The 26125-nt window shown below is 38.4% G+C and overlaps 1 protein-coding gene across 1 annotated transcript; it reads left to right on the forward strand.

Moving 5' to 3' along the window:
- Positions 1-415: 415 nt before the first annotated feature.
- LOC113837373 (bile salt sulfotransferase 1-like) lies at positions 416-20676 on the forward strand. Its single transcript, XM_027431293.2, has 6 exons — positions 416-548; positions 2059-2267; positions 3892-4018; positions 7576-7670; positions 17573-17750; positions 20564-20676. Exons 1-6 carry the CDS (start codon positions 416-418, stop codon positions 20674-20676), a joined length of 855 nt encoding a protein of 284 aa, XP_027287094.1.
- Positions 20677-26125: the final 5449 nt, after the last annotated feature.

Below are 26125 nucleotides of genomic sequence, written 5' to 3' on the forward strand. Positions count from 1 at the left end.
TAAAAGACCACTACTCTTATAAAAGAATTGTACATGTTAAAATTTTGTATGATCTCTGTTATCATATACACATTTCAAGCCATTATGAAACTTAAAATACATTAGAACACATTTTAAATTATGTCCCATTTATATGTCCTAATACTTGTAACTGAGTTTCTAGTTTGGGGCCATGAACTCAGGCTCACAAATACTACAGAATGACCTCTGAATGAGTTCACAGTTGCCTAATAGAACAACCTTTGCCTGGTTGTTACAAAATATATTCTCTGTACCAGTATCTAGTTTTACAATGAGCTATGGAATGTTAATGATTTATTTGTCTGCATTATAAATTATATTGCTTTGATTTGCTCTAAGTGGAACAGTTGGCTACAGCTGGAATCTTAACAGCAACCACAAAGAGCTCTTCACCATGACGGACTACTGTTGGTTTGAAGGAATACCTTTCCCTGTTCTAGGGTTTCAAAAAGAAATACTTAAAGAAGTTCGGCATAAGTTTGTGATTGGAGATGAAGACACAATCATACTGGCATATCCTAAATCAGGTAAGGAACATCACTAAAATTGACCATGTGTTGTATGAGGAAGATTAAGGTTTTAATTCTCATTCATTTGGGTGATAAATGGGGTGTTCTCTATATATGATATTTAAACTGCTTTGTGAGCATGGAGAGTTCTGTGTAAGTGCATTTCCACTCAAATGAAGACGTTTTGACTGGTCTGTGTGGGTGGAGGATAAGTTAAAGCAAAATAGCACTGGAAGTGGATACGAAGGCAGACCAAGACATTGTTGTGTCTCTGTGTGGAAGAGAGAGTGGAAGAGAGAGGATGAGAAGAATGAACTGAAGAAATAGCAACAAGAGAAATGGCGTGGATGAAAGAATATGGGACAGAGAGGACACTGTCAGGTAGGATAACTGCCATGAAACTCAGGTAATGGACAGACTCTCACAACACAAGGAACCAAAAGGAGGCGTCATGGGTGTTGGGAAAGATCTGTTCGGTGGGTGGCAGAGGCACCGAATATTAGATAAGTATTAGGTGGCTGTGTAGTATGAATAACAAAAACCCAGAGACAGATATTGGGGTTCAAGCTGAAGATCAGAAAGGCAAAGCAGCCAGCTAGTAGCTCTTAACTCTACCAAAGCTGAAATGAAGATCCTGTTGTCCTTTGGACAGGAAACTGAATCTTTCATGAGACCCTTTGCTTTTTCCTTATATACCTTGCTAGTGATAGGCTTAGAGTTGCTCATTTAGACTGATTCACTCTAGTGTAGCACAGGGTGGTTTTGGACTCACAGAGATCCATTTATCTCTGCCTTCAGAGTCCAGAAATTAAAGGTGTGTAAAACACTTCCTGACATCTATGGCTAACTAGTGTGACTTGATTTAACTTTTGATCCCAGTCAAGCATTATTAATTGTAAACAATACATTGCCACATTGCTGACATCAAAAGTTCAATGACATGGAAAAGTCAAGGGCATTGGAATGCGTGAAAAAGATTCAGAAATAAGCCCAGAGAAAGACAATAGAGAAATATCCATTGACAAATGAGCATGTAAAAAGAAATAAAGGTCTGTGCAGTAACTAGATGCAACATGATTAATAGACCTTAAAGAGAAGCTATACTCATACATTCACTGCAGCATGGATGTATCTCAGCAGCATTTTGTTTAATAAATGGAGCCAGACAGATTCCACGAATGGACTGCTGGGCAATATCTGACAGAGTAGAATTCTTTGCACAAAAATGTAGAATGATGATGGCCCAGGATGCATGGAAGATCAGTAGGCAGGTGGAGTGTACTGAGTACAGCGTCTCAGTTTTTCCAATTTAAGCACTGGGAATGTAGACAAGGCATATACTTTGTACCATTTTTACACCTTTGTACCATACTTTGTACCATACTTTACACCATTTTAAACTGTGGCCACCACATGTTTGTGTCCTTGAAAGCAGCTTCTGTATAAATTGTATGAGCACGTATTCTACTTGATGCTTTCTCACAAATAATTTTCAAGTGAGTTACCATATCTCCTCCTTCTTGTTCAGGAACTAACTGGCTGATTGAGACTGTCTGCTTGATTCAGAAAAAGGGGAATCCAGAGTGGGTCCAATCTGTGCCTTTCTGGGAACGCTCACCCTGGGTAGAAACAGAAATCGGATATCAAGCATTAATCAATAAGGAAAGACCACGACTGATCTCCTCACACCTCCCCTTCCATCTTTTTCCCAGATCTTTCTTCAGTTCCAAGGCCAAGGTCAGTGTCCCTTGGTTGAGGAATCTTGACCAAATCCTCACTGATGGGTCCTACAGCTCTGCCTGATGTTCAGTCTGATTGTGGAGGTTGTGGGGGGATCTGGGATTCTCATGCAATAGGGGATGCCTGTGTGTCCCCTCCTCAGAATACAACAGTGTACCATGATGTCAACCACCACATAGTGATCCTGAGCTGATATATGAGACGATGTTAAATATCAACACCATCATAAAGTAAACTATATGTACAAGGCAAGCAGAGTTCAAACTCGCATGTTCAGTTAATACAAACTTCTGCTGCCATCAAAGTCAATTAGCTAATTTTGGTTTTACATAAACCCAATGGCTATAGGGTGAATTACTCAAGGCACGGTTGCCCTATGGGAATCGGGCAGAACAGGCACCATTGGTTTAGTCATGGACATTGCTCAAAGGACATGGGTCACTGTATCCACTGTGACTTGCTGTGTCAAGCTGTCTGTGGAGAACAGTAGATATGAGATACACCTATGTCACTGATAGATGATCCCCAGTGGGATTAGAGCTAGCCAGATTCTGATCTATCTTGGCATCTTGTTAGTAAGAAAGTTCTCTGGAAATGCACCCACTCCAGAAACTAAAAATATTTTATGCTTAAACTACAAAGGCAAACTTAGAGAAATTATCTCTCTTGAAATTATCACAATCAAGTTGTGTCCTATCTGTTTGTCATATCTAGATTTTGCAAACTCTTAGCTGGAGACATTGACCTGAGGACAAGAATTCTACAATAATGTCACAAACAGTATTGGTACAAAATATAGATCTTATTTTACTAAAATTATTAGTCATTTTCAATTTATTTATTTAAGTTTTGAAATTATAATTACGAACATCATTTATCCTTCCTCTTCGTCCGTGCAAGCTTACCCCCACATGCCCCTACTTGGTCTCTTTTAAATTTATGGTCTCTTCTTTCATTAATTGCTGTTACCTGTACACGATCTACATATTTCTCAATATGTAAATACAAGTTGCATAGTATATGCAAGGTTACTTGAATGCCTATTTTCAGATCTGAGGATTTAACAAGGTATAACCCATTGCTATGATTTCACAGGGGAAGTCAATCCCTCTGACTCTAAATTTCTTCATTGCCTGAAGGTCTTGGTGTTCACCATTTGGCAATGACAGAAAGGCTTTATGTTCTGCACCATTATTCTTTTGAGACTCATATTTGAAAGTTGCACTTATAGAAACCAATTGGTTTTCCATATTGCAGACAAATTTAACACACTACCCATTGCTCATTGTAAGCACATCTTCCTTTCACAGCAGATACATGGTCTTTTACTCTGTAATATATTAATCTTTACAACTGTGGAATCAATCTTGGATTTTTGTTATAATCGTTTTGTTTTTAAGGTATTAGTGATCTCAACCTGTTTTCTGTTCCTTAATTGTAAAGCAAATAAATTTGTTTAAAGGGATTCTGACTATAAACATTTTATACCTAACATATATTTTGTCCAAGTATAACTAAGTGTTTTTAGAAACTTTTGGACATTTGGTTGACATTTCATATAACTTGTGCTAGTTAAAATGTGGGAAATGTCCATATTGACTTTTATGTCTTTTCATTTAAGATGATATATGTCCTCAGAAATCCCAGAGATGTTCTTGTGTCTGGTTATTTTTTCTGGAATAAGACCAATCTTGCCAAGAATACAGAGTCACTGAGAACTTATTTTGAATGGTTTCTCAAAGGAAAGGGTGAGTGTCCTATTTAATACAGGTTTTTGGGGAGGCTCAGAGTCATTTTAGGACAAGGTGAGATATAACTTAGTCTGGCCTTGAACACTCTACATAGTCAGGGATGACCTTGAAGCTCTTTTTTTATCCCAATCTTTTTATTAGTTCAAATTGGAAACAAGGCTGCTTCACATGGCAATCCCTTCTCCCTCTCCTTCTGCACCTCTCCCACTCCCCAACAGCCCCCCAAACCATCACCCCCTCTGCTCCTCAGGGAGGGTAAGGCCCTCCATGTAGGATCCCCAATGTCTGTCATATCAATCTGGGCAGGGCGTAGGCCCTACCACAAGCGTCCATGCTGAGAGAGCATCCCTCCACGTGGAATGGGCTCCCAAAGTCCTTCCTTGAAGCTCTTATTATTCTGAATCTCCCTCTTGAGTTCTTGGACTACAAATACCTACTGTCATGTCCTGTTAGCATAATGTTGGGACTCAAGCTCATAATATCAAGAATGTTATTTAACTTGACTACATTACTGGACTTTAATATATTCTGTAGTCTACACTTGGTTCCCTAATATCCCTCTACCTTCAAATACTCTGTGGCTCTATCCAAGGATCATCACCATTTTGAATGTAAGATTGAAGTCATCCTGTTATCACAGACCACCACATAACAGGGCACATCCACAGCTTACCCCATGACACAACATCCTGGTAACAATGGTGTATCTGGTCTTTCCAGTAATCATTTGCGGTGATACATGAGAAATTCTCCAAATAGACACTAAAATTTGAACACTTGTTTCCCTCTTGATGGCACTGTTTCAGAAGATTTATGAGGCCAACCCTGTAGGAAGAAGTATATCATTGAGTGTGAGCTTTGAGAGGTTTTTAAATTATTTTAATTAAATTTGTTCATTTATTTTATATCCTGATCACAATTTTCTCTCCCTCTTCTCATCCCATTCCTTCCTCCCACCACCCCTCCAACCCATTCCCAATTCACACATCGGTTTCTGTTCAGTAAGGGTCATGCCTCAGCATGGGCATCAACAAAGCTTGGCATATCATGTTCAATTAGAACTAAACTCCTCTGCTCCTATTAAGCCTGGTCAATGCAACATATGATCAGTAATATGTTCTCAAAAGTCAGTCAAAGCAATACAGGCAGACCTTGTTTCCACCCCTAGGATTCCCACAAGTAGAACAATCTACACAACAGTCCCAAATCTGTAAAGACCCTAAGTCAGTTCTATGCAGACACCCTAGCTGCTTTTTTTCTTCAAAGATTGGTTTGAGTATCTGGGAGGTATTCCTTAATTTGAATTTCGTATGTAATTTGTACTTTCGAAATTTCAGACCTTGTGTAAATTACATTCTGATTGTTGAAACCATTCACCCTCTCTAAACAGCATCTCATTTCTTCTAAAACTCATTTGCTATAATTTTCGTTTTAAACTTTATGGATGGTTAATTGTGGACCATTTCATTAAATCTAGATTAGGATCACCTGTGGGATTGAGGGGTGTGTAGTACCCATTGAAACCTAGTTGTCACTTGCAGGGAGTAGTAGGATCTCATGTGTTCATACAGATTTGCACTCCCACCAATAATAGAGGAGCGTTCCTGTGTCTCCACATACTCTTCAGAATAAATTGTCATTGGTGATTTTGATTTTCGCCATTCTACCTAGTGTAAGATGTTATCTCAAAGTTGTTTTAGGTTGTATTTCCCTGATGGATAAGGATGTTGAGCACTCTTAAGTGTCTTTCAGCCATTTTAGATTCTTCTGTTGAGAATTCTCTACTTAGTTTGGCACACCAGTTTATTTCTTTTTTCCTATTTTTTTGTTTTTATTAGAAAGAAAATTTTTTACATGTCAATCCCAGGTCTCTCTCTCTCTGCACTCCTTCCTAGTCCCCCAACTAATACTCTACCTATCCCATATCCTCTCTGTTCTGCAGGGAGGGTGAGGTCTTCCATAGGTTGTCTTCAATCTATGAGACTCCTTCTAGAATCAGTACTTTTCCCTATGATAGGAATGGACTCAGGGAGCCCATCCCACATGGAGGCATACTCCCTGAGCCTAGACACAATGGGGTGGGTCTAGGCCCTATCCCATAGTATATTACAGACTTTGATGACCCCCTACAGAAGGCCTTACGCTCCCTGGGGAGCAGAAAGCTTATGGGATAGGTAAGGTGTTAGTTTGGAGGACAGGGAAGGAGGGAAGGGAGAGGGACCTTGGATTAACATGTAAAATAATCTTCTTTCTATTTAAAATAATAAATAAATAAAAATGATTTCATTAACCATAAGTTTCTATGGCCTTGCATATTGTCTGAGTATCCATGTATAAAATCTTGTCACTTTCTCTCTCTTCCTCCATCCCTCATCGACCATTTCCCATTTCTTTTTCTCTCCCTCTCAATCAGATGACTAATTCCCCTCAATCTGCTCACTGATTTGATTATTAATTGTGTCATGCAAATTTAATGCATAACTTTATTTGATTCACCTCATTCAAGGGGTCTGGAACACTCCTATGGTGGTTTCCAAGCCAAGTCTGAGGTTCAAGAACAACCCCTTGTTCAGGTCAGCAGTTTCTGTGGATTTCTCCAACCTGGTCATGACCCCTTTTCTCATCACTCCACCCTCTCTGCAATTGGATTCCAGGAGTTCAGCTCAGGGTTTAGCTGTGGGTGTCTGCTTCTGCTTCCATCAGCTACTGGAGGAAGGCTCTAGGATGACATATAAATTAGTCATCAGTCTCATCATTGAATAAGGCCATTTAGGCTAGCTTGTCCTCTATTGCTTTAATTGTTATTTGGGGTCAAACTTGTAGATCTCTGGATGTTTCCACAATGCCAGATAAATCTATACTTTTATATATGAAAAACACTCACCCATCTCTATTTTTAGTCCTCATGATGCATACCCATGCACCCCATTGTTCAAAAGATGTCCATATCAGCAAGGTGATGGAAGATATATGCACAAGGAATAATCAACCTATTTGATCCTTGACCCATCCTTACAAGAAAGGCACAACTCATGGGCTGCTTTATTCTTGTTCCTTCTCATCAATGAGTCCCTCACTCACATATGTGCCCTTCTAAATTTTGGACTTTTTCTCCAGATTTTTCTCCTCAAAGGTAGTAACAATAACATATTAAGCTAAAGTTAATTCATATTTATACTTTAATTTCAGCTATGAAGCATACTGAAAGCCATGAACACATCTCTCAAGATGAAAATTAAAGAACCTTAGCTAACTTAACTTCTGGGTCACAATTGGTTTCTGAATCATTAATCTAAGCCACAGACCATATCTTGCTTTTACCTATATTAGTTTTTCCATTAAGTTTTGCTTCCTGGTGGACTGCTATCCTGAAATTTTCTTGCCACCTGCTGATCCTGTGACATGGCCACCAGCAAATGGTCACATTCAGTACTGTAAATACTGGTTTGATTTTTCATAGTAATACTATCTTCCAATTGCAGAAAAGCAAAGACTATCAGGCAGACTTCACTTTCACTGTTTGTAGTCAACACTTTCTTTCCCCTTTTACACAGTGCCATATGGATCATGGTTTGAGCACACTCGTGGCTGGCTGTCCATGAGAGAAAGTGAAAACTTCCTGCTACTGTGCTATGAAGACTTTAAAAAGGTAACTGCCATTCTTACAACAACCACACAGCCTCTCACCAACTCACCCCATACAGAACCACACATTCCTCCATACCCTCACTCCACATACATTGTCAGGAGTAGGCTCATGGAGAGTTCCTAAAAGTGAGATTATGCCCTATGTCCCCTTTTGACCTGCATCTGGCATTACCTATCCAGCCTACTTGTCCATCACCCTCTTCTTCCCTACCCTATTCCACCCTGAGTTAGGGTGGAATATCTCACAATTGTGATACAGACTTTTTATAAAAAATTCTGTTCATGCAACTCATCCCATACATCTCATAACCTAGTTGTTAGTGACAAATGGGCAAATCATGGTCATTCCACTCTTGTGCCCAAATGTATTTCATTATCCTTTGATCACAAGAAGCAGAAGAAAGATATGAAATTCACCTCTGAATACTGGGAGTGTGCAAATGCTTGAGTCACATGAACAGTACTGTGTGAGACTCAAATCTGACCAAGTGTGTACAGGATGTAGCCAATTGGGGAGGATGTAGTCCTGTTTTGTTCACTACAGAGGCTCTGCATGGTGGACTAGAATACACTGGAGATTTCAAAAGTTTTATTGAAGAATATAAAAATGTTTCAATATTACATAATGGCATATGTCTATATAAACTGGTAGGCTACACACTTATCTGATCAAGGTATGTTTTTTTTTTAATTGAAATGCCCCACTGAAGGCTAGAAATATGGTAAAGTACTGTGTGTGACTCAAATATCTCTTATTTTAAAATTTAAAAAATATCTTGGCGGGGTGCTGTATGACTCTAAACCTAGACCTTGGAGATAGAGACAGATTCAAGGGTTCTCTGTCATGCTTGGTTGTATGGTGGTTTTGAGGTCATCCTTGGATTTAAGAGACATTATTTCAAAGGATCATTAAGAAAATGATTTTTAAATTCATATTTTACTGTATTTTCATGTAGTCAAAAAATTCTTTCTATAATGGTGGAAATATAATGTAATAAAACATGTAAGGTCAAAAATATTCTTATTTAATCAGCAGCTCAAAAGTTTAAGTGGTTCAGAAGTTATGTATGAAAGGCACATTGTAGGGAGACACTGTAGCCCTGCCTCCTAGGAGCCGCTAAAGGTGTGCTTGGCCTCACCCAATCAATAGTACATCATTTACATATCACAGAAAAGATATCAGTTTTACTTTTAACTGTGCAAGAAAAATTAAACTAAGCACACAATCTGTCAGAAAAACACTAGCTCATCTTTAGAATTGTTAAAAAAGTTAGTTAAGAAGGATAAGAAACAGCCTCATAGCTATTATTTATCTTATAGAAATAGACTCTGATGTTGATGAAGTTTTCTGATAGTTGTGCATTCTTTAGTTTTGTTTTTATTTTTCTTATTATATTTTTAGTATTTAAAACATTTTTAAATTTAATATTATTATGTTCATATTATTTCCCTCCCATGATTCCTTCCACATCTTATCCCTCTCCTGACCCACCTAACCTTAAACTCTGTCTCAACAAACAGAAATATAAACTAATACAACAACACTGCCCAAAATAGTAAAACACTGAAACAGAAAACAGTTAATCCACTTAGCTGTAACCAAATAAAGGACACATGCATACAAAACTCTGGAGTCTATTATATATTGGTCAAGTAACCATGACCATGAAGACTTCCCTGGATGGTTGGTATACCCAGTGACACTGCATTAGAGAAAACTGATTTTTCCTCTCCTAGCAGGTATAAATAACAGATCAGCTGCTAACATTTACCCTAGTGCCTATATTTTCATTCATTCTTATAAAAATATATAATAAAATAAGATTCAACATGATGAAACAATATTTTCACCTCAAAATTGAACAAGACAAACCAACAGAAATAGAACAGTGTAAGAAAAGGCCCAAGTAGAGAACCAAAAACCACTAAGCTGGAAACCTTATTAATAAGAAGGTAGTATAGAAAAGTGGTATACACTGGTGTGTCACTATGCATACTGCTCCAGTCTGTGGGTTCATACTACCTTTGATCGTGGTGATAGGGAGGACCTCATTTTTTGTGTGTCACTTCCCTCCTCTCTCACTCTTTTTTATAAACAGAACAAATTTTTATTTTGGTTGATGATTTTATTTGGATGTAATAATAGATAAGTAGTTCTAAATTTGGTGAGTTCTTTCAAAGTATGCATGTGTTATTTCAAAGACATGATCTTCAAATTGGATGCAACAACACAAACAACTTTTCAAGAAGAAATGTTATTAATCCAGTAGTTATGGTTTGGGAGAGTGTAATCTTTAGATTTATTTTAGAAAATAGTTCAGACAATTAGAAAGCCATGAAATCAGCAAATCACCTTTCAAAGTATGTATTTGAATATGTGAACTTTAATAAGTAGAAACAACAGAGATTATTTCTGCACACTGAAAAATAGGGTGATTATTATTACTAGAATTCTGAGGCATTTGTTGTTTTAGAATTCTAATCCAACAAAACTGTTACAGGTGCCATGAAAAGTTGAACAGCTTGCTGCTGATTTTTAGAGTGGCAAGAGTTTCAAAAAACAGAACTTCATTTGCCACAATCTGGTGGGGATGATTGGTTATTGTTTTGTGACTGAATATATGTGGGAATTCCACCATTTTCCTTTGAATATAGGTATAGTGGAGGTGGCTGATAGCAAGGCTATCATCCTTAAGCAACCATGCCGTAACCACTACTTAAAATTATTAGTTGAATAGGGTTATTTCTTGTAGTTTCTAGGGACATTTCAACATTGGTCTTAACCAATGGAGAATTTATTTTCAATGATATTAACTGAAAATGATGATTTATCATTTTACATTAGGGTTATCACTTGGTATATGTGAGTGTCTGACTCCAGGACCAGAGCCATTTACAGATACAAAAACCAATGGATTCTCAAGTCCATTATATAAATTGACACACTGTCCTGCAACTTACATACATTATATATATTTTAAATCATTTCTAAATTACTTATAAGACATATAATTAATACAAATCAATGGTTGAACTGTATTTTAGAGAAAACGACACGAAAATCTATACATTCATTTTCTACTTTCCTATCTATTTTTTATCCTTTTTTTGTAATTTTTTATTAGTTCAAACTAGAAACAAGCTTATTTCACATGTCAATCCCTTCCCCTTCCCTCTCCCCTCCCGCCCTCCTCCCAACATCAACCTACCCCACACCCCACCCACCCTCCACTCACCAGGCAGGGTAAGAAACCAGACAGGGGCTCCCCAAAGTCCACCATATCATCCTGGGCCAGGCCTAGTCCCTCCCCATGTGTCCAGGCTGAGAGTGCATCCCTTCATGTGGGATGGTCTTTAAGTTGTTTTGACACCAGGGAAAAATACTAATCTAATACCAGGGGCCCCCTAGAGTGCAGAGGCCTCCTAATTGACATCCATGTTCAGGGGTCTGGATCAGTCCTATACTGGCCTCCGAGACAGCAGGCTGGGGTCCATGTGTTCCCACTTGTACAGGCCAGCTGATTCTGTGGGTTTCACCAGCTTCATACCAACCCCTTTGATCTTCATTCCTCCATCTCTTAAACTAGGTTCCAGAGTTCAATTCAGTATATAGCTGTGTGTGTCTGCCTCTGCTTCCATCAGCCACTGGATGAGGGCTCTAGGATGGCAGAAAAAGTAGTCATCAGTCTCATCATAGGGGAAGGACATTTAGGTTATCCTCTCCACCATTGCTTAGATTATCGATTCGTGTCATCCTTGTAGGTCTCTGGAAAACTCCCTAGTGCCAGATCTATCCTCAGACCTATAATGGCTCCCTCTAATATGGTAACTCTCATCCTGCTCTCCTCTATTTGCCCCAATTCAATATTTCTGCTCCTCCATTTCCTCCTCTCCCCTCCTCTTCTCCCTTACTCTCATGCTCCTAATTAGCTTAGGAGTTCCTGTCTCTTCCCATTCCTGGGGTCCATTTATCCCTTAGAGTCTTCATGTTTCCTAGTTTCTTTGGTGAAGAGGATTATAGGCAGGCAATCCTTTGCTCTATGTCTAAAATTCATATATGAATAAGTACATACCATGTTTGTCTTTTTGTGACTGGGATACCTCACTCAGGATGGTTTCTTCTAGTTCCATCCATTTGCCTGCGAATTTCAAGATTCCATTGCTTTTTTTGCTGGGTAGTACTCCATTGTATAAATGTACCACATTTTCTCTATCCATTCTTGAGTTGAGGAGCATCTAGGTTGCTTCCAGGTTTTGGCTATTACAAACAATGCTGCTATGAACATAGTTGAACATATGTCCTTGTTGTATGAATGTGCAGTATTTGGGTATATGCCCAAGAGAGGAATTGCTGGGTCTTGAGGTAACCTGATTCCCATTTTTCTGAGTAACCTCCATCTAATTTCCAAAGTGGTCTTACAAGTTTGCACTCCCAGCAGCAATGGAGGAGTGTTCTTTTTTCTCCGCATCCTCTCCAGCATAGATTGTCATTGATATTTTTTATTTTAGCCATTCTGACAGGTGTGAGGTGGTATGTCAGAGTTGTTTTGAGTTGCATTTCTCTGATGGTCAAGGATTTGGAGCACTTTCTTAAGTGTCTTTCAGCCATTTCAGATTTTCTATTTAGAATACTCTATTTAGTTCTGAACACCAATTTTTAATTTCATTGTTTGGTGTTGTGGTGGCTAGCTTCATGAGTTCATTGTATATTTTGGATATCAGCCCTCTGTCAGATGTGGGGTAGGTGAAAATCTTTTCCCATTCTGTGGGTGGTCATTTTGTCTTACGGACTGTGTCCTTTGCCTTATAGAAGCTTCTCAGTTTCAGGAGGTCCCATTTATTAAATACAGATCTCAATGTCTGTGCTTTTGGTGTAATGTTCAGGAAGTGGTCTACTGTGCCAATTTTTCAAGGTAGATTTTCTAGAAGATTCAGTGTGGATGAATTTATGTTGAGATCTTTGATCCATTTGCACTTAAGTTTTGTGCCTGGTGACAGATATGGATCTATCTGCAATCTTCTGCATGTTGGAATCCAGTTGTGCCACCACCATTTGTTGAAGATGATATCTTTCTTCCATTGTATAGATTTAGCATCTTTGTCAAAAATAAGGTGTTCATAGGTGCGTGGGTTGATATCAGGGTTTTCAATTCGTTTCCATTGGTCTACCTGTGTATTTTGGGGGCCAATACCAAGCTGTTTTCAGAACTATGGCTCTGTAATAGAGTTTGAAGTCAGGAATGGTGATGCCACCAAAAGATCCTTTATTGTACAGAGTTGTTTTGGCTATCCTGGGTTTTTTCTTTTTCCATATAAAGTTTCGTATTGTTCTTTCAATGTCTATGAAGAACTATGTTGGGATTTTGATGGGGATTGCATTGAATCTGTAGATTGCTTTTAACAAGATTGCCATTTTTACTATGTTGATTCTACCTATCCAAGAGCATGGGAGATCTTTCATTTTCTGGTATCTTTTTTTAATTTCTTTCTTTGAAGACTCCAAGTTCTTACTGTACAGGTCTTTCACTATTTGGTTAGTATTACCCCCAAGATATTTTATGTTGCTTGTGGATATTGTGAAGAGTTTCTCTGATTTCTTTCTCATTGGATTTATCATCTATCTATAGTAGGGCTACTGATTTTTGAGTTAATTTTGTATCCTGCTACTTTGCTGAAGGTGTTTATCAGCTGTAGGAGTTCCCTGGTAGAGTTTTTCAGGTCACTTATGTAGACTATCATATCATCTGCAAATAGTGAAAATTTGACTTCTTCCTTTCCAATTTGTATCCCTTTGATCTCCTTTTCTTGTCCTATTGCTCTAGCTAGAACATCAAGTACAATATTGAAGAGGTATGGAGAGAGTGGCAGCCTTGTCTTGTACCTGATTTTAAAGGAATCACATGGAGTTTCTCTTCCTTTAGTTTCATGTTGACTGTTGGTTTGGTGTATATTGCTTTTATCATGTTTGGATATTTTCCTGTTATTCCTGTTCTAAGATCTTTATCATGAAGGGACGTTGGATTTTGTCAAGGGCATTTTCAGCAACTAGTGAGATGACCATGTGGGTTTTTTTCCTCAGTCTGTTTATATGGTGGATTCCATTGATGGATTTTCGTATGTTGAACCATCCTTGCATCACTGGGATGAAGCCTACTTGATCATAGTGGATACTTTACTGATGTGTTCTTGGATTCAATTCACCAATATTTTGTTGAGTATTTTTGCATCAATGTTCACGAGGTATATTGGTCTGTAGTTCTCTTTTATATTTGAATTTTTGTGTGGCTTGGGTATCAAAGTGATTGTAGTCTCATAAATGAGTTTGGCAATGCCCCTTCTGCTTCTATTGTGTGGAACAATTTGAGGAGTACTGATATTAGCTTTCGTTTGAATTTCTGGTAGAATTCTTCAGTGAAGCCATCTGACCCTGAGTTTTTTTGGTTGGGAGGCTTTTGATGACTGCTTCTATTTCATTAGGGGATATAGGTCGATTTAAACTGCTTGCTTATCTGTTCTTGGTTTAATTTTGGTAAGTGATAACTATCCAGATAATTGTCCATTTCGTTTAGATTTTCAAATTTTGTGTAGCACAGGTTTTCAAAGTATGACCTGATGATTCTCTGGATTTCCTCAGTGTCCGTTGTTATATCCCCCTTTTGTTTCTGATTTTGTTAATTAGCCTGCTCTCTCTGCCCTTTGGTTAGGTTAAATAGAGGTTTGTCTATCTTGTGGATCTTTTCAAAGAACCAACTCTTTATTTCATTGATTCTTTGTAATGTTTTCCTAGTTTCTACTTTATTGATTTCAGCCCTCAGTTTGATTATTTCGTGGCATCTACTTCTCCAAGGTGAGTTTGCTTCTGTTTGCTCTAAAGCTTTCAGTTGTTCTGTCAATTCTCTAATGTTGGGACTTTTCTCCAGTTTCTTCATGTGGGCACTTAGTGCTATGAACTTGCCTCTTAGCACTACTTTCAGAGGGTCCCATATGTTTGAGTATGTTGTGTTGACATTCTCCTTAAATTATTGGAAGACTTTAATTTCTTTTTTATTTCTTCCTCAACCCAGGAATGTTGCTTTGGGTTGAATTTGTAGGTTTTCTGCAATTTGTATTGCTGTTGAATTCTAACTTTAAAGCATGGTGATCTGATAAGAAACTGGGGGTTATTTTAATTCTTTTGTTTCTGTGGAAGTTTGCTTTGTTGCCAACTATGTGGTCAATTTTAGAGAAGGTGCCATGTGGCTCTGAGAAGAAAGTATATTCTTTTGTGTTTGGATGGAATGTTCTATAGATATCTGTTAAACTCAGTTGGGTCATAACATCTTTTAGATCCTTTGTTTCTTTGTTAAGTTTCTGTCTGGTGGTCCTGTCCAGAGGTGAAAGGGGGTGTTGAAGTCTCCTACTATAAACTATGTGTGGTTTCATGTGTGGTTTGAGTTTTAGTAATGTTTCATTTACAAATGTGGGTGCCTTCGTGTTTGGGGCATAGATGTTCAGGATTGAGACTTCATCTTGATAGCCTTTTCCCGTGATGAGTATAAAATGCCCTTCTTCATCTCTTTTGATTGATTTTAGTTTGAAGTCTAACTTGTTAGATATTAGGATTGCTACAAGAGCTTGTTTCTTGGGTCCATTTGATTGAAAAATCTTTTCCCAAACAATTACTCTGAGGTAATATCTGTCTTTGAAGTTGAAGTGTGTTTCTTGTACACAGCAGAAGGATACCCAATCTGTTAGCCTGCATATTTTTATGGGCAGGTTAAGACCATTGACATTAAGGGATATTAATGTCCATTGACTGTTGGTTCTTGTTTGTTTTGAATTTATTGTTGGCGGTGGCATTGTGTGTGTATTTTGCCCTCCTATTTCTTTTTGTGTTTGGATGATCAATTGCCTATGTTTTTGTGAGTGTAGTTATCTTTGTTGCTTTGGCGTTTTCCCTCCAGGATTTTCTGTAGTGCTGGATTTGTGGATATGTATTTTTTTAAGTCTGGTTGTGCCATGGAATGTCTTGTTTTCTCCATCTATAGTGATTGAAAGTTTTGTTGGGTACCGTAGTCTGGGTTGGCATCCATGCTCCCTTAGTGTTTGTAGGATATCTATCTAGGACCTTCTGGCTTTCAAAGTTTCCATTGAGAAGTCGGTGTGATTCTGATAGGTCTGCCTTTATATGTTACTTGGCCGTTTTCCTTGGCTGCTCTTAATATTTTCTCTTTATTCTGTAGGTTTAGTGTTTTGATTATGGACTTCTTTTTGTGGTCTAATCTGTTTGGTGTTCTGTAAGCTTTTTGTACTTTCATAGGCATATCCTTCTGTAGGTTGGGGAAGTTTTCTTCTATGATTTTGTTGAATATGTTTTCTGTACCTTTGAACTGTATTTCTTCACCTTCTCCTATACCTATTATTCTTAGGATCAGCCTTTTCACGGTGTCCCATATTTCCTGGGGTTTTGTATTAGGGATTTGTTGGACTTGAGGTTTTCTTCGCTCGATGAATGTATATCCTGTAGAGAGTCTTCAACAACTGAGATTCTCTCTTCCGTTTCTTGAAGTCTATTGCATATATTTACATCTTTAGTTCCTGATCATTTATCCAGACTTTCTATTTCCAGCATCCCCTCATCCTGTGTTTTCTTTATTGTGTCTATTTCAGCTTTCTGGTGGCACCATGTTGGTTTTTCTGTTGTTGAGTGTGTTCTTACTCTGTCATCTTCCCATCCCTTCTTCCAGTGGGTGCAGGTGGGGCTTTCCCTCTCTCATGTGGCAGGCAGAGGGCTCAGCCTCTGGCAGCAGACATATGGCAGATGGTGGTGGGTGGAAAAGGGTGGAATGTGTCCAGACTCAGGGTGGGCCTTCCTGGCCTGGGCAGTCCACTCTTGCCTGGGTGGGCTCAAGCAGAAGCTAGCAGGGGTTGATGGGGGAATTTGGGAGACAGAGCAGTGCCCAGACTCACCTGAGGCTCAGGCGCCTGCAGCAGGACAGAGGGCAGAGTGTAGACAGGGGTGAGGTGTGTCCAGACACAGGGTGAGCCTTCCGGTCTAGGCAGGTCCACTGTTGTCTGGGTGGGGGTGTTCAGGCACAAGTGACAAGGCGTTGATGTGGGAGGCTGGAGGTGGGGGCAGAGCAATGCCCAGGGTCACCTGAGGCTCGGGCTTCCGCTGCAGCACAGAGGGCAGAATGTGGACCTCTACTCTCGCTCTTATACTATTTCGTTTTATCTAAGCAGTTGTCTGTGCTCTAAAGGGAGGGATTTGGTGGACACACACCACTGAGGACTGATTATTCAAAAGTATTTCACTGTGTGTACTGTCTGTCTGTGAGTCTCTATATTTATTCCCAACTGCTTTGGAAGAAAGTTTCTCTGATGATGGCTGAATAAGCACTAATCTCGGCTGAGGACAGGCTATAGCAGGAGTTTGGATATAAAACTACTGATGACATTGACCATTGGACTTGTAAGAATGGTGGGAGAGCTGAGATCTGCAGTAAGCCTACCTGATTTCCTAGTTAGACTGGCCTGTGTGTTCTCAGAAAGTGCCTTCTGGAACTCAGGTTCCAGACAAAGCAATGGGTAGGGAAAGGGAACTTTGGAGGTTACAATCTATGTGAACCATTTTAGACAGACAAATATGGAGGAGGGAAACTGCTGCATATTCTACCCAGAGCTGTGAATGAGACTAGAAGACTGGAATTGGGCGAGCAAATTGAGAGGTAAAGACCTGCATTTAGCCTACCTGCTTCCATACCCAGCTTTATCTATGGGTTGCCAATGAATGCTTTCTTGTTTCATGGTGCCATTACTTTTTTCATGTCCCCTTTTTTATCGTCCATCCATAGTCCCTATCTCTGCATGTGTTCTCTCAGATGTTTCCTTTTCTACCTGCATTTTTGTTTCTTCTTCATTTAGGACCCAAGGAGATCAATAGAGAAGATCTGTGACTTCCTAGGAAAGAAATTAGATCCAGAGGAGCTGGATATGGTCCTCAAGTACAGCTCTTTCCATGTCATGAAAGAAAACAAAATGTCCAATTTTAGTCTCCTCAATGAAGATGTGGTAAATGAAGGTTTTGTCTTCATGAGAAAAGGTGAGGAAAATTTCTAATTTCAAAATATGTCAGAATATTTGGAGGGTTTGTTGTTTCAAGAAGACGCTAAGAAAGAGTTGGGAATGTTCCATAATTCACTGCATATCAAATCATAGTTTCTCAAAGACCTTTTGGGGGAATTTTAAATGGTGATCATATGGGCTTCAGGAATTCTGGAAAAAAATTATTTGTTCTGGAAGAGAACTTAAAGAATGTAGACTGTCATGCCCAATACTTTCTATGGTAAAAAAAAATGGTAGACATATTACAATGAGGCTTTGTAAGACTCCCTGTGTCTTAGACCTCAACTGTAAATAAAATGTTTCATGTATGGGACCAAAGATATATTCAGAATGATAACCACAGAAATCATTTCCATTCACAGCTAGAAAAGATGAATATGTCAAACAATGCTGACCCTCACTATAAAGACTAGGTGAAATTTTCACCAGTGTTACAATCTGATGGTATTAGTCAACATAAATTTGGATTGCTTCAGGCTAAGTGCTATTCTATTTTTACTGTGTTGTCCCTATGCAGTGGGAATATCCGTCTTATCAATGTGTGTGCTCCATCTCTATGCTGGGAGCACATGTGGTTGTGGTTTAATAACTCTAACATTGAGGAAGATAATAATGAAGCTGACAGTAGCTATGTATATTAGAGTGACCTATCTTTAAAAACTTGACAATCTTATAGTCATATCGATTCATGGTATTTTATTTGAGTATGCTTTATCAATAATTTCCATTTAATTATGAATACTTTATGTCTTCTTTTATAATAACACTGGGGATTTGAAGTTAATTTTATGATACAAAAAATGTAATGTGATAAGGAAAAACATGACTTCTATTGTCAGGCTTTTTGGCTTGACATCTAAATCCAAAATTATCATTTGGGGTAATATCTCAAGTAATAATTTTCCTCATCCACAAAGTGGGGAAAAGGCCAATACCTTCTTCACACATTCACAAATGCTTTCAAAAATTAAATATTGAGTATGTGCTATATTTCTGGGAGGATTCCATAGTGAAGACTTTGATGTTACTAGAAACATTTTACTTTTCAAATATAGTAGATAGATATTTCAGGCTCTTATACAAAAAGGAAATGTGTCAAAATGAGCAAGGATGGGGACTTCAGAGTTCCAGATGGAAGGATGAAAGGAAGAAGAGGTCACAGTGTCATTTATAAGAGTAGGAAAGTACAAGAAGTGACAATTTGGAGAACGTCAACACTCTAGGGTGAAGAAACACACAATGAAATGTGAACAATTACACAATTTGACATCTCTATGTCAAAAACTAAAGACATACTAGCATGGAGGGATAAGAGTCAATGTTTGGTAAAAGTATGGCAAAAATATCATGTAGATCTTCACCAAACACCACATTGACTGAAACAGATATTTTTAGATGTTCTTGGATGGCAGTAGCTGGTTCTCCTGCGTGTCATGGAAGGATAACATGATTAGCAAGTATCTCACAAAAGTGTGTATCTCCAGCTTCAATGATCTCATACCCAAAACTGCCTGAGGCTCCTGTATTCATGTTCACCCACACACACACAATTAAAATTAATGATAAAAGACATTTCAAAAGTTCCTTGCATACTTTGCAGAACTTTTGTAAATAAAAAATAAAATATACATTTTTGGTTGTGAGCCTAACCTTTAATGACTGAGCCATCTACAGCTGAGATTACAGAGATGAAAATCTGTCAGCACCCTAAAGAAGAGAAATAATATGGCTGATAGGAAATACATAAGATGAAAGATGAAAAAAAGAAGTTACTGTGTGTGTTTTCACAATGATTGTTTTGGTTCATTTATTAAATAATTTGAGAAATCTTTAGATAACGCTTTATTGAAAAGTAATAAGTTCTAGAGTAATGGAAACACACAAACCATACATAAAGAACTATTGCTTCAATGCAAATAGCAAGACATGAATTATGAATGTGTAATTTGTGATATGAGAAAATGTTTGAAAGTATATATACGCTGCGTATGTAACTCAGGAGGGATAGCATGTCTTTTCATGTTTCAAAGAAAAGATTGTAAGTTTTAAAGTTTCAGAGAAAAGTCTGTTGTCAGACATAAACAAGACAGCATTTAAAATTCGTGTGAATAATTTGGGATTTATTAGTTTTTGAACTAAATCATAAGCTACAAGAAATGGAAATAGCATGCTACTTCTCACTCCCACCTCCCAAGGAGACTACGGCATGAGAAAAAGAGAAAACTGTCATTGATGGTTTGATGGACATATTATTAGTCTGTTTGTTTTTATACATCCTTAGTATGGAATTTGAGCTTTTGGGTTGTCACAAAAATAATTGTAATGTAAACCATTTTTCATCTTAGCTAACTTTAAAAAATGAATATTCTGAACAAATAAATGTGTCTGGTTTTAATCTTTAAAAATATACTACAATATAAAAAGAGCAATTGAAATCCGCTTGGATAATTGACATAAGAAACTCCATTGGGTTGGACAGTGTGATGGAAGCAGGTGTAGGGGACGTAGGAATAACCTGGATATGCAAAACTTAGAGCCCGTTTTGATGCTGTTAGACTGTATAATTGGTATGCTGGGATAAAAGAAGTTAAGACATTATTTCCTCACAGCTACAAGTCAGTTAGCATATTATTTCTAGGCATAAGGTATTTTCTCCAGGAAGTCACTGGCAATTCCACTATTAATTGTGTGGTCCTTGTCAAGCAGATGCTAAGAACATGTGAAGGAAGAAATGAGACCAGCGTTGGGATCATCATTAACCCATTTATGTGTCTGCTTCACATTTTCTAGGTACAACTGGGGACTGGAAGAATCACTTTACAGAAGAGCAAGTTGAAGCCTTTGACAAAGTATTCCAAGAAAATATGGCTGGTTTTCCTCCAGGGCTTTTTCCATGGGAATAACTTCTTAAAACATTTAAATCATATATGGACAGACAAGTTTATTACCCTGTACTTGTACATGTGAATGACTGCATGTGGTCATAGAATAAATCCTGTTACTGAATTGTGGAGTTTTGTTTTTTAAGATATTAGTAGTAGCATTAGAAGTAGTGGTAGTTCTTTGGAAATCAGTATGGCGACTCCTCAAGAAAATGGAAATCAGTCTGCCGCAAGACCCAGCAATTCCACTCCTAGGCATATACCCAAAAGAAGCATATTCATACAACAAAGACATCTGTTCAACGATGTTCATAGCAGCACTATTTGTAATAGCCAGAAACTGGAAGCAGCCTAGATGCCCCTCAACTGAAGAATGGATAGAGAAATTTTGGTACATTTCCACAATGGAGTACTCCTCATCAGAAAAAAGAAAAACAATGGAATCTTGAAATTTGCAGGAAAATGGATGGAACTCGAAGAAACCATTCTGAGCAAGGTAACCCAATCACAAAAAGACAGTCATGATACGTACTCATTCATATGTGGATTTTAGACATAGAGTAAGGGATTACCAGCCTACCATCCATACTGCCAGAGAAACTAGTAAACAATGAGGATCCTAAAAGAAACAAAATTTGTCCCCTGGAGAAGGGGAAAGTTTCAAGATCCCCTGAGCAAATTGAGAACATGGTAAGAGGGGAGATGGAGCTACGAGAATGAGAAGGGAAGAGAAGGAAGAATGCAGAGGTCATGAGAGAGCAGAAAGGTTGAGTCAGGTGTAGATTAGAAGAAAGGATACGAGATAGGTAGGCTTTTAGTTGGGGGGTTGTAGCAGGAGGGGAGGGAGAAGGGAACTGGGATTGTCATGTAAAAAATCTTGTTTCTAATTCAAATGTATAAAATAAATAAATAGATAGATAGATAGATAGATAAATAAATAAATAAGACTTTGTACAAAAAAATCAAAAAAAATGAAGTCGTGGTAGTAGTACTGGATTAATGGTAGTTCTAAGGTGTGTGTGTGTGTGTGTGTGTGTGTGTGTGTGTGTGTGTGTGTGTATGTGTGTATTTCTTCATGGAGCAGTAGAGTTCATCTGTCCCTTCAGAGTTGCATTTACATGTTCTGTAATGCTCCTGCTTGGGGTCCAAGGAACCGAACTCAGATTCTCTACAAGGTTAGTTCAGTGCTACAGACCTCTGAATCATCTCTCCAGCCCTGAAACTTAGAGTTTGAGTCATTTAATATTTGCTTCCTTTATTACTGCTTTGCTATACATTATCAGGCAACACCAATAGGTTGCTTGGAATTTCAGCTTTAAAACAGACCTTGTAATGTTTTAAAGATAAAATACAGTACAAGAAACTAATTTTTCCTCTATGATATTTGGGAAAAATAAATTGTATTGTATTCATTTATCTTGAATCCTCATTCAAATAATCTATGGTGTCAGACATTTATAATCTAACAGGTCTGCTCACTATTTTATACCTAAGTCTCATTTTTTTATTTTTATTTTTGGTAAATTACAGAGGGTGTATAAAATAATGTGCTTCATATTGAAACTTTGATGCATACATACACATTATACTTTGCTCAGTTTTGCTTCTCTACTACCCAGTCCTGTGCTTTGTTTCTCTTAGTAATTTCTCCTCCAACATAGTGCTGCTCTGTTTGTATATTATAGAGATGCACTTGTATTTAAAACTGGATTTTTAGAAAGGTGAAAGAATAATACGGTCTTTCTTTTTATGGCTAAACAGATTTTTCTACTTGATAGGATGGAGAATACACCCAAGGGCATCTGCAAGAGTCCAAAGCAGAGAGAGAAAGTTTTTAAGTGGACATAGCAATCAGAAGAGACCAGGCCATGAGGTGGGGAGCAACAAACTAGGACAAGAGAGAGAGTGAAAGAGAGAGAGAGAGAGAGAGAGAGAGAGAGAGAGAGAGAGGCCAAGAAGACCAAGAGAACCAAGAGGGTTCATGGTCAAACTGGCAAGGTATTATAGAAACCAGAAGCTGGGAAAGGGAACACTGTGTTGTGCAGAAGTTTAAGGTAGAGGCTGGGTAAGAGGTGCTGAAATTAACCAGGATACAGATTACTGTTTCAACTCAGTAGAATGTACTTGTACATGGAGTTTGGAGAACAGGATGCACTTTGGTATGACAATAAGCCACACAGTTAGCCATTGGCCCTAGGTTTCTTTTGGTCCTGGAATTCCAGCCTTTTTGTTGATGAAAGGGCCAATGTAATCTATTCTGTAACTCCTTCATATCTGAAATTAGGATATTGTCAGGACCTGGGAATTTTGTAGTACTAAACAAAGGTTAGGCAGAAGGAAAGTAGTGCAGGCTTCCCAGTTTCCGTGTGACCACCTGGTACTACCAAAATGCAAGGAGCTTTGGAGCAGTCTGAAAATTTTGGTTGAAAACAAGGCTTAGTTTGGATGAAGTGTTGTCTATCTTGTTGATTTTCTCGAAGAAACAACTCTTTGTTTCATTGATTCTTTGCAATGTTTTCCTAGTTTCTACTTTATTGATTTCAGCCCTCACTTTGATTATTTCCTGGTGTTTACTCCTCTGTAGTGAGTTTGGTTCTTTTTGTTCTAGAGCTTTCATTTGTTCTGTCAATACTCTAGTGTGACTGTTCTCAAATTTCTTCATGTGGCACTTAGTGCTATGAACTTTCCTCTTAGCACTGCTTTCAAAGTGTCCCATAACTTTGGGTATATTGTGTCTTCATTTTCATTAAAGTCTAGGAAGTCTTTAATTTCTTTTTTATTTCTTCCTCAACCCAGGAATGGTGCAATTGGGTATTTTCCAATTTCCATAGATTTGTAGGTTTTGTGCAATTTGTTTTGTTGTTGAATTGTAACTTTAAAGCATACTGGTCTGGTAAGATACAGGGGGTTATTCCAATTATTTTTTGTATCTGTGGAGGTTTGTATGTGGTCAAGTATGTGGTCACTTGTAGAGAAGGTTCCATGTGGCACTGAGAAGAAGGTATATTCTTTTGTGTTTGAATGGAATGTTCTAAAGATATTTGTTAAACCCAGTTGGGTCATAACTTCTGTTAAATCCTTTGTTAAGTTTCTGTCTGGTAGGCCTATCTAGTGGTGAGAGGGGGGGTGTTGAAGTCATCTACAATAAGTGTGTGAGGTTTCATGTGTGGTTTGAGATTTAGTAATGTTTCATTTACAAATGTGGGTGCCTTCATATTTGGGGCATACTTATTCAGGATTGAGACTTCGTCTTGATAGCCTTTTCCTGTGATGAGTATAAAATGCCCTTCTTCACCTCAGATATAGTGCTGGAGAAGCAGCTGAGAGTTCTCCACCTTGATCTGCAGGAAAGAGGAAGTAAACTGTCTCCCACACTGGGCATAGCATGAGCATATAAAACCTCAGAGCATCCCCTCACAGTGGAATACCACCTCCATCAAAGCCACTTGCCCATACCCCACTCTCTATAGGGCAAGTATTCTGAGGAGGTATCCTGCCTGAATGCTGGAAAACTGCTAGGGGAAACTAATTCCTGCTGGTGCCTGTACAAAGTTTCAACCCAACAGACAAACTAACTAGGCTCCACTGAAAACCTTCCTATGGGCAATACAGAAATGAGTAAAACTGGAATCTCTTCCACCAATAGAGTAAGTTCCATAACACAACATAATGAGGGCAGCAAACTAGGAAGGAAGAGATATTAACTGACATTATTTTTGTTGCAGTTGTTGTTACTTCCTATTTTAAGTTTATTTGTTAAATTTCATTTTGTATTCCAACCACATTTATCCCTCCAACCCCTCCTCCTGCCCCTTTACATCACCCATCCCACCTTCATCCACTCCTCACAAAGGGTAAGGGCTCCATGGGGGGGGGTCAACAAAGCCTGGCCCAATAAGTTAAGGCAGGACCTACACCCTCCCCCATGCATTAAAGTTGCAAGTAGCATCCCAAAATGGGGAATGGGCTCCAACAAGCTAGGTCAAGATGTTGTTTTTACTGATGTTATTGTATTTTTTTTAAGTTTTCATTTGTTTATGTCTCATCTTTAGGTCAATAATCAGACTGGTGCATTACAGATGTTCTCATTTGTGTGCCACTGTTCTTTGGTATGGTATTATTACCTTAAAGTTTTTGATTATGTTTGAGTTTGTCAGTGTGGGTTTCAGTGCACATGAGTTGAAGTGGCCATGGAGGACAGAAATGGTAATCACATACCTTAGAAGATACAGTTACAAGTGATTTATAATCTACATGATGTAGTTTTGAGGAAGAGAATTCAGCTGTTGGCTCTTCGTTCATAGTTTGGTAGAGTTGGCAGAGCATCCATTTGAGTTGGTTTTTCTTTGTTGGGAACCTTATTTCTATATCTTGCTGTTTGTAGAGAGCAATTAAGTCATAAGACTCCCTAAAATGGAGTTGCCTGATGGAGTGTTTTCAATAAAAAAAAATGTTCCTCAAACTCATAGGAAGGGGCACAATTAGAAGGTGTGACCATGTTGGAGTGGTGTGGCTTTGTACAAGGAAGTTTGTCACAATTTCCAGTGCTCAAGGCAGGTCCAATGTCACTCTCATTTCTTGATGACTGCATATCTGAATGTAGAACTTTCAGCTTCCCCTTCAGGATCTTAACAGCCTGTGTGCCACCACGCTTCCCAGAAAAATGCCAATAGAATGCATCTTTGAAACTGCAAGCAAGCCTCAATTAAATGTCTTCCTTTAGAAGAGTTTCTGTGTTCCTGGTGTCTCTTCATAACACTCAAAACTAAGTGACCTGGTGTGGGCACTGGGAACTTAGCCCAGGTCCTCTGCCAGAATGATGAATCCCATGTCTCTTTGTCTTGCAGTGACTATGGTAGGTGTGTGGCAATATGGGAAAGGGAAATTCAGTATCTAAAATAAATCTAAACAGACTGACTTAAGGATACCTTGCCTTACTAGGGGTAATTGTAATATCCTGAGTAGTGGTACCTTAGCTAGGTCCCTTACTGTGCCCCAAAATACACGATATGTATGTATGAAAATATCTCTCAGGTATTTCTTTATTTCTAGCACTTGGCAGCCTGTGGTAGGCAGATCTCCCAGTCCAATGCCAATCTGGCCAACAGAGGGAGTTCTAAGATAATCAAGGGAGAGAGGAGGATATGAGGAAGGGAGAGGTGGGGGACATGGAGGGAATAAAAAAAATCCTTACAAAGCTCATTAACTGATAAGGAATATATGAAATGTTAGGTTTGCAGGGCGACCTGGGGTTCTAGTCAGTTCAACAGGAAGAATTGTCTATTGATCAGAAGAAAAGAGTCTTTACTGCTATCGTTACATTCCCTCACTAAAGAGGTAACCCAAAAATTTCTTAAGAACCAGATAAGAGATCAAAGACAGATACACCTAACAGATTTTGAAAGTCTCTGACATCTAGCAAGTTTAATGCTGCCAAAGACATAAGGCTTTTGTTGAAAAACATAATGAG

The sequence above is a fragment of the Cricetulus griseus genome, chromosome 9, assembly GCF_003668045.3.
Source record: "Cricetulus griseus strain 17A/GY chromosome 9, alternate assembly CriGri-PICRH-1.0, whole genome shotgun sequence".
Taxonomy (NCBI): Eukaryota; Metazoa; Chordata; class Mammalia; order Rodentia; family Cricetidae; genus Cricetulus; species Cricetulus griseus.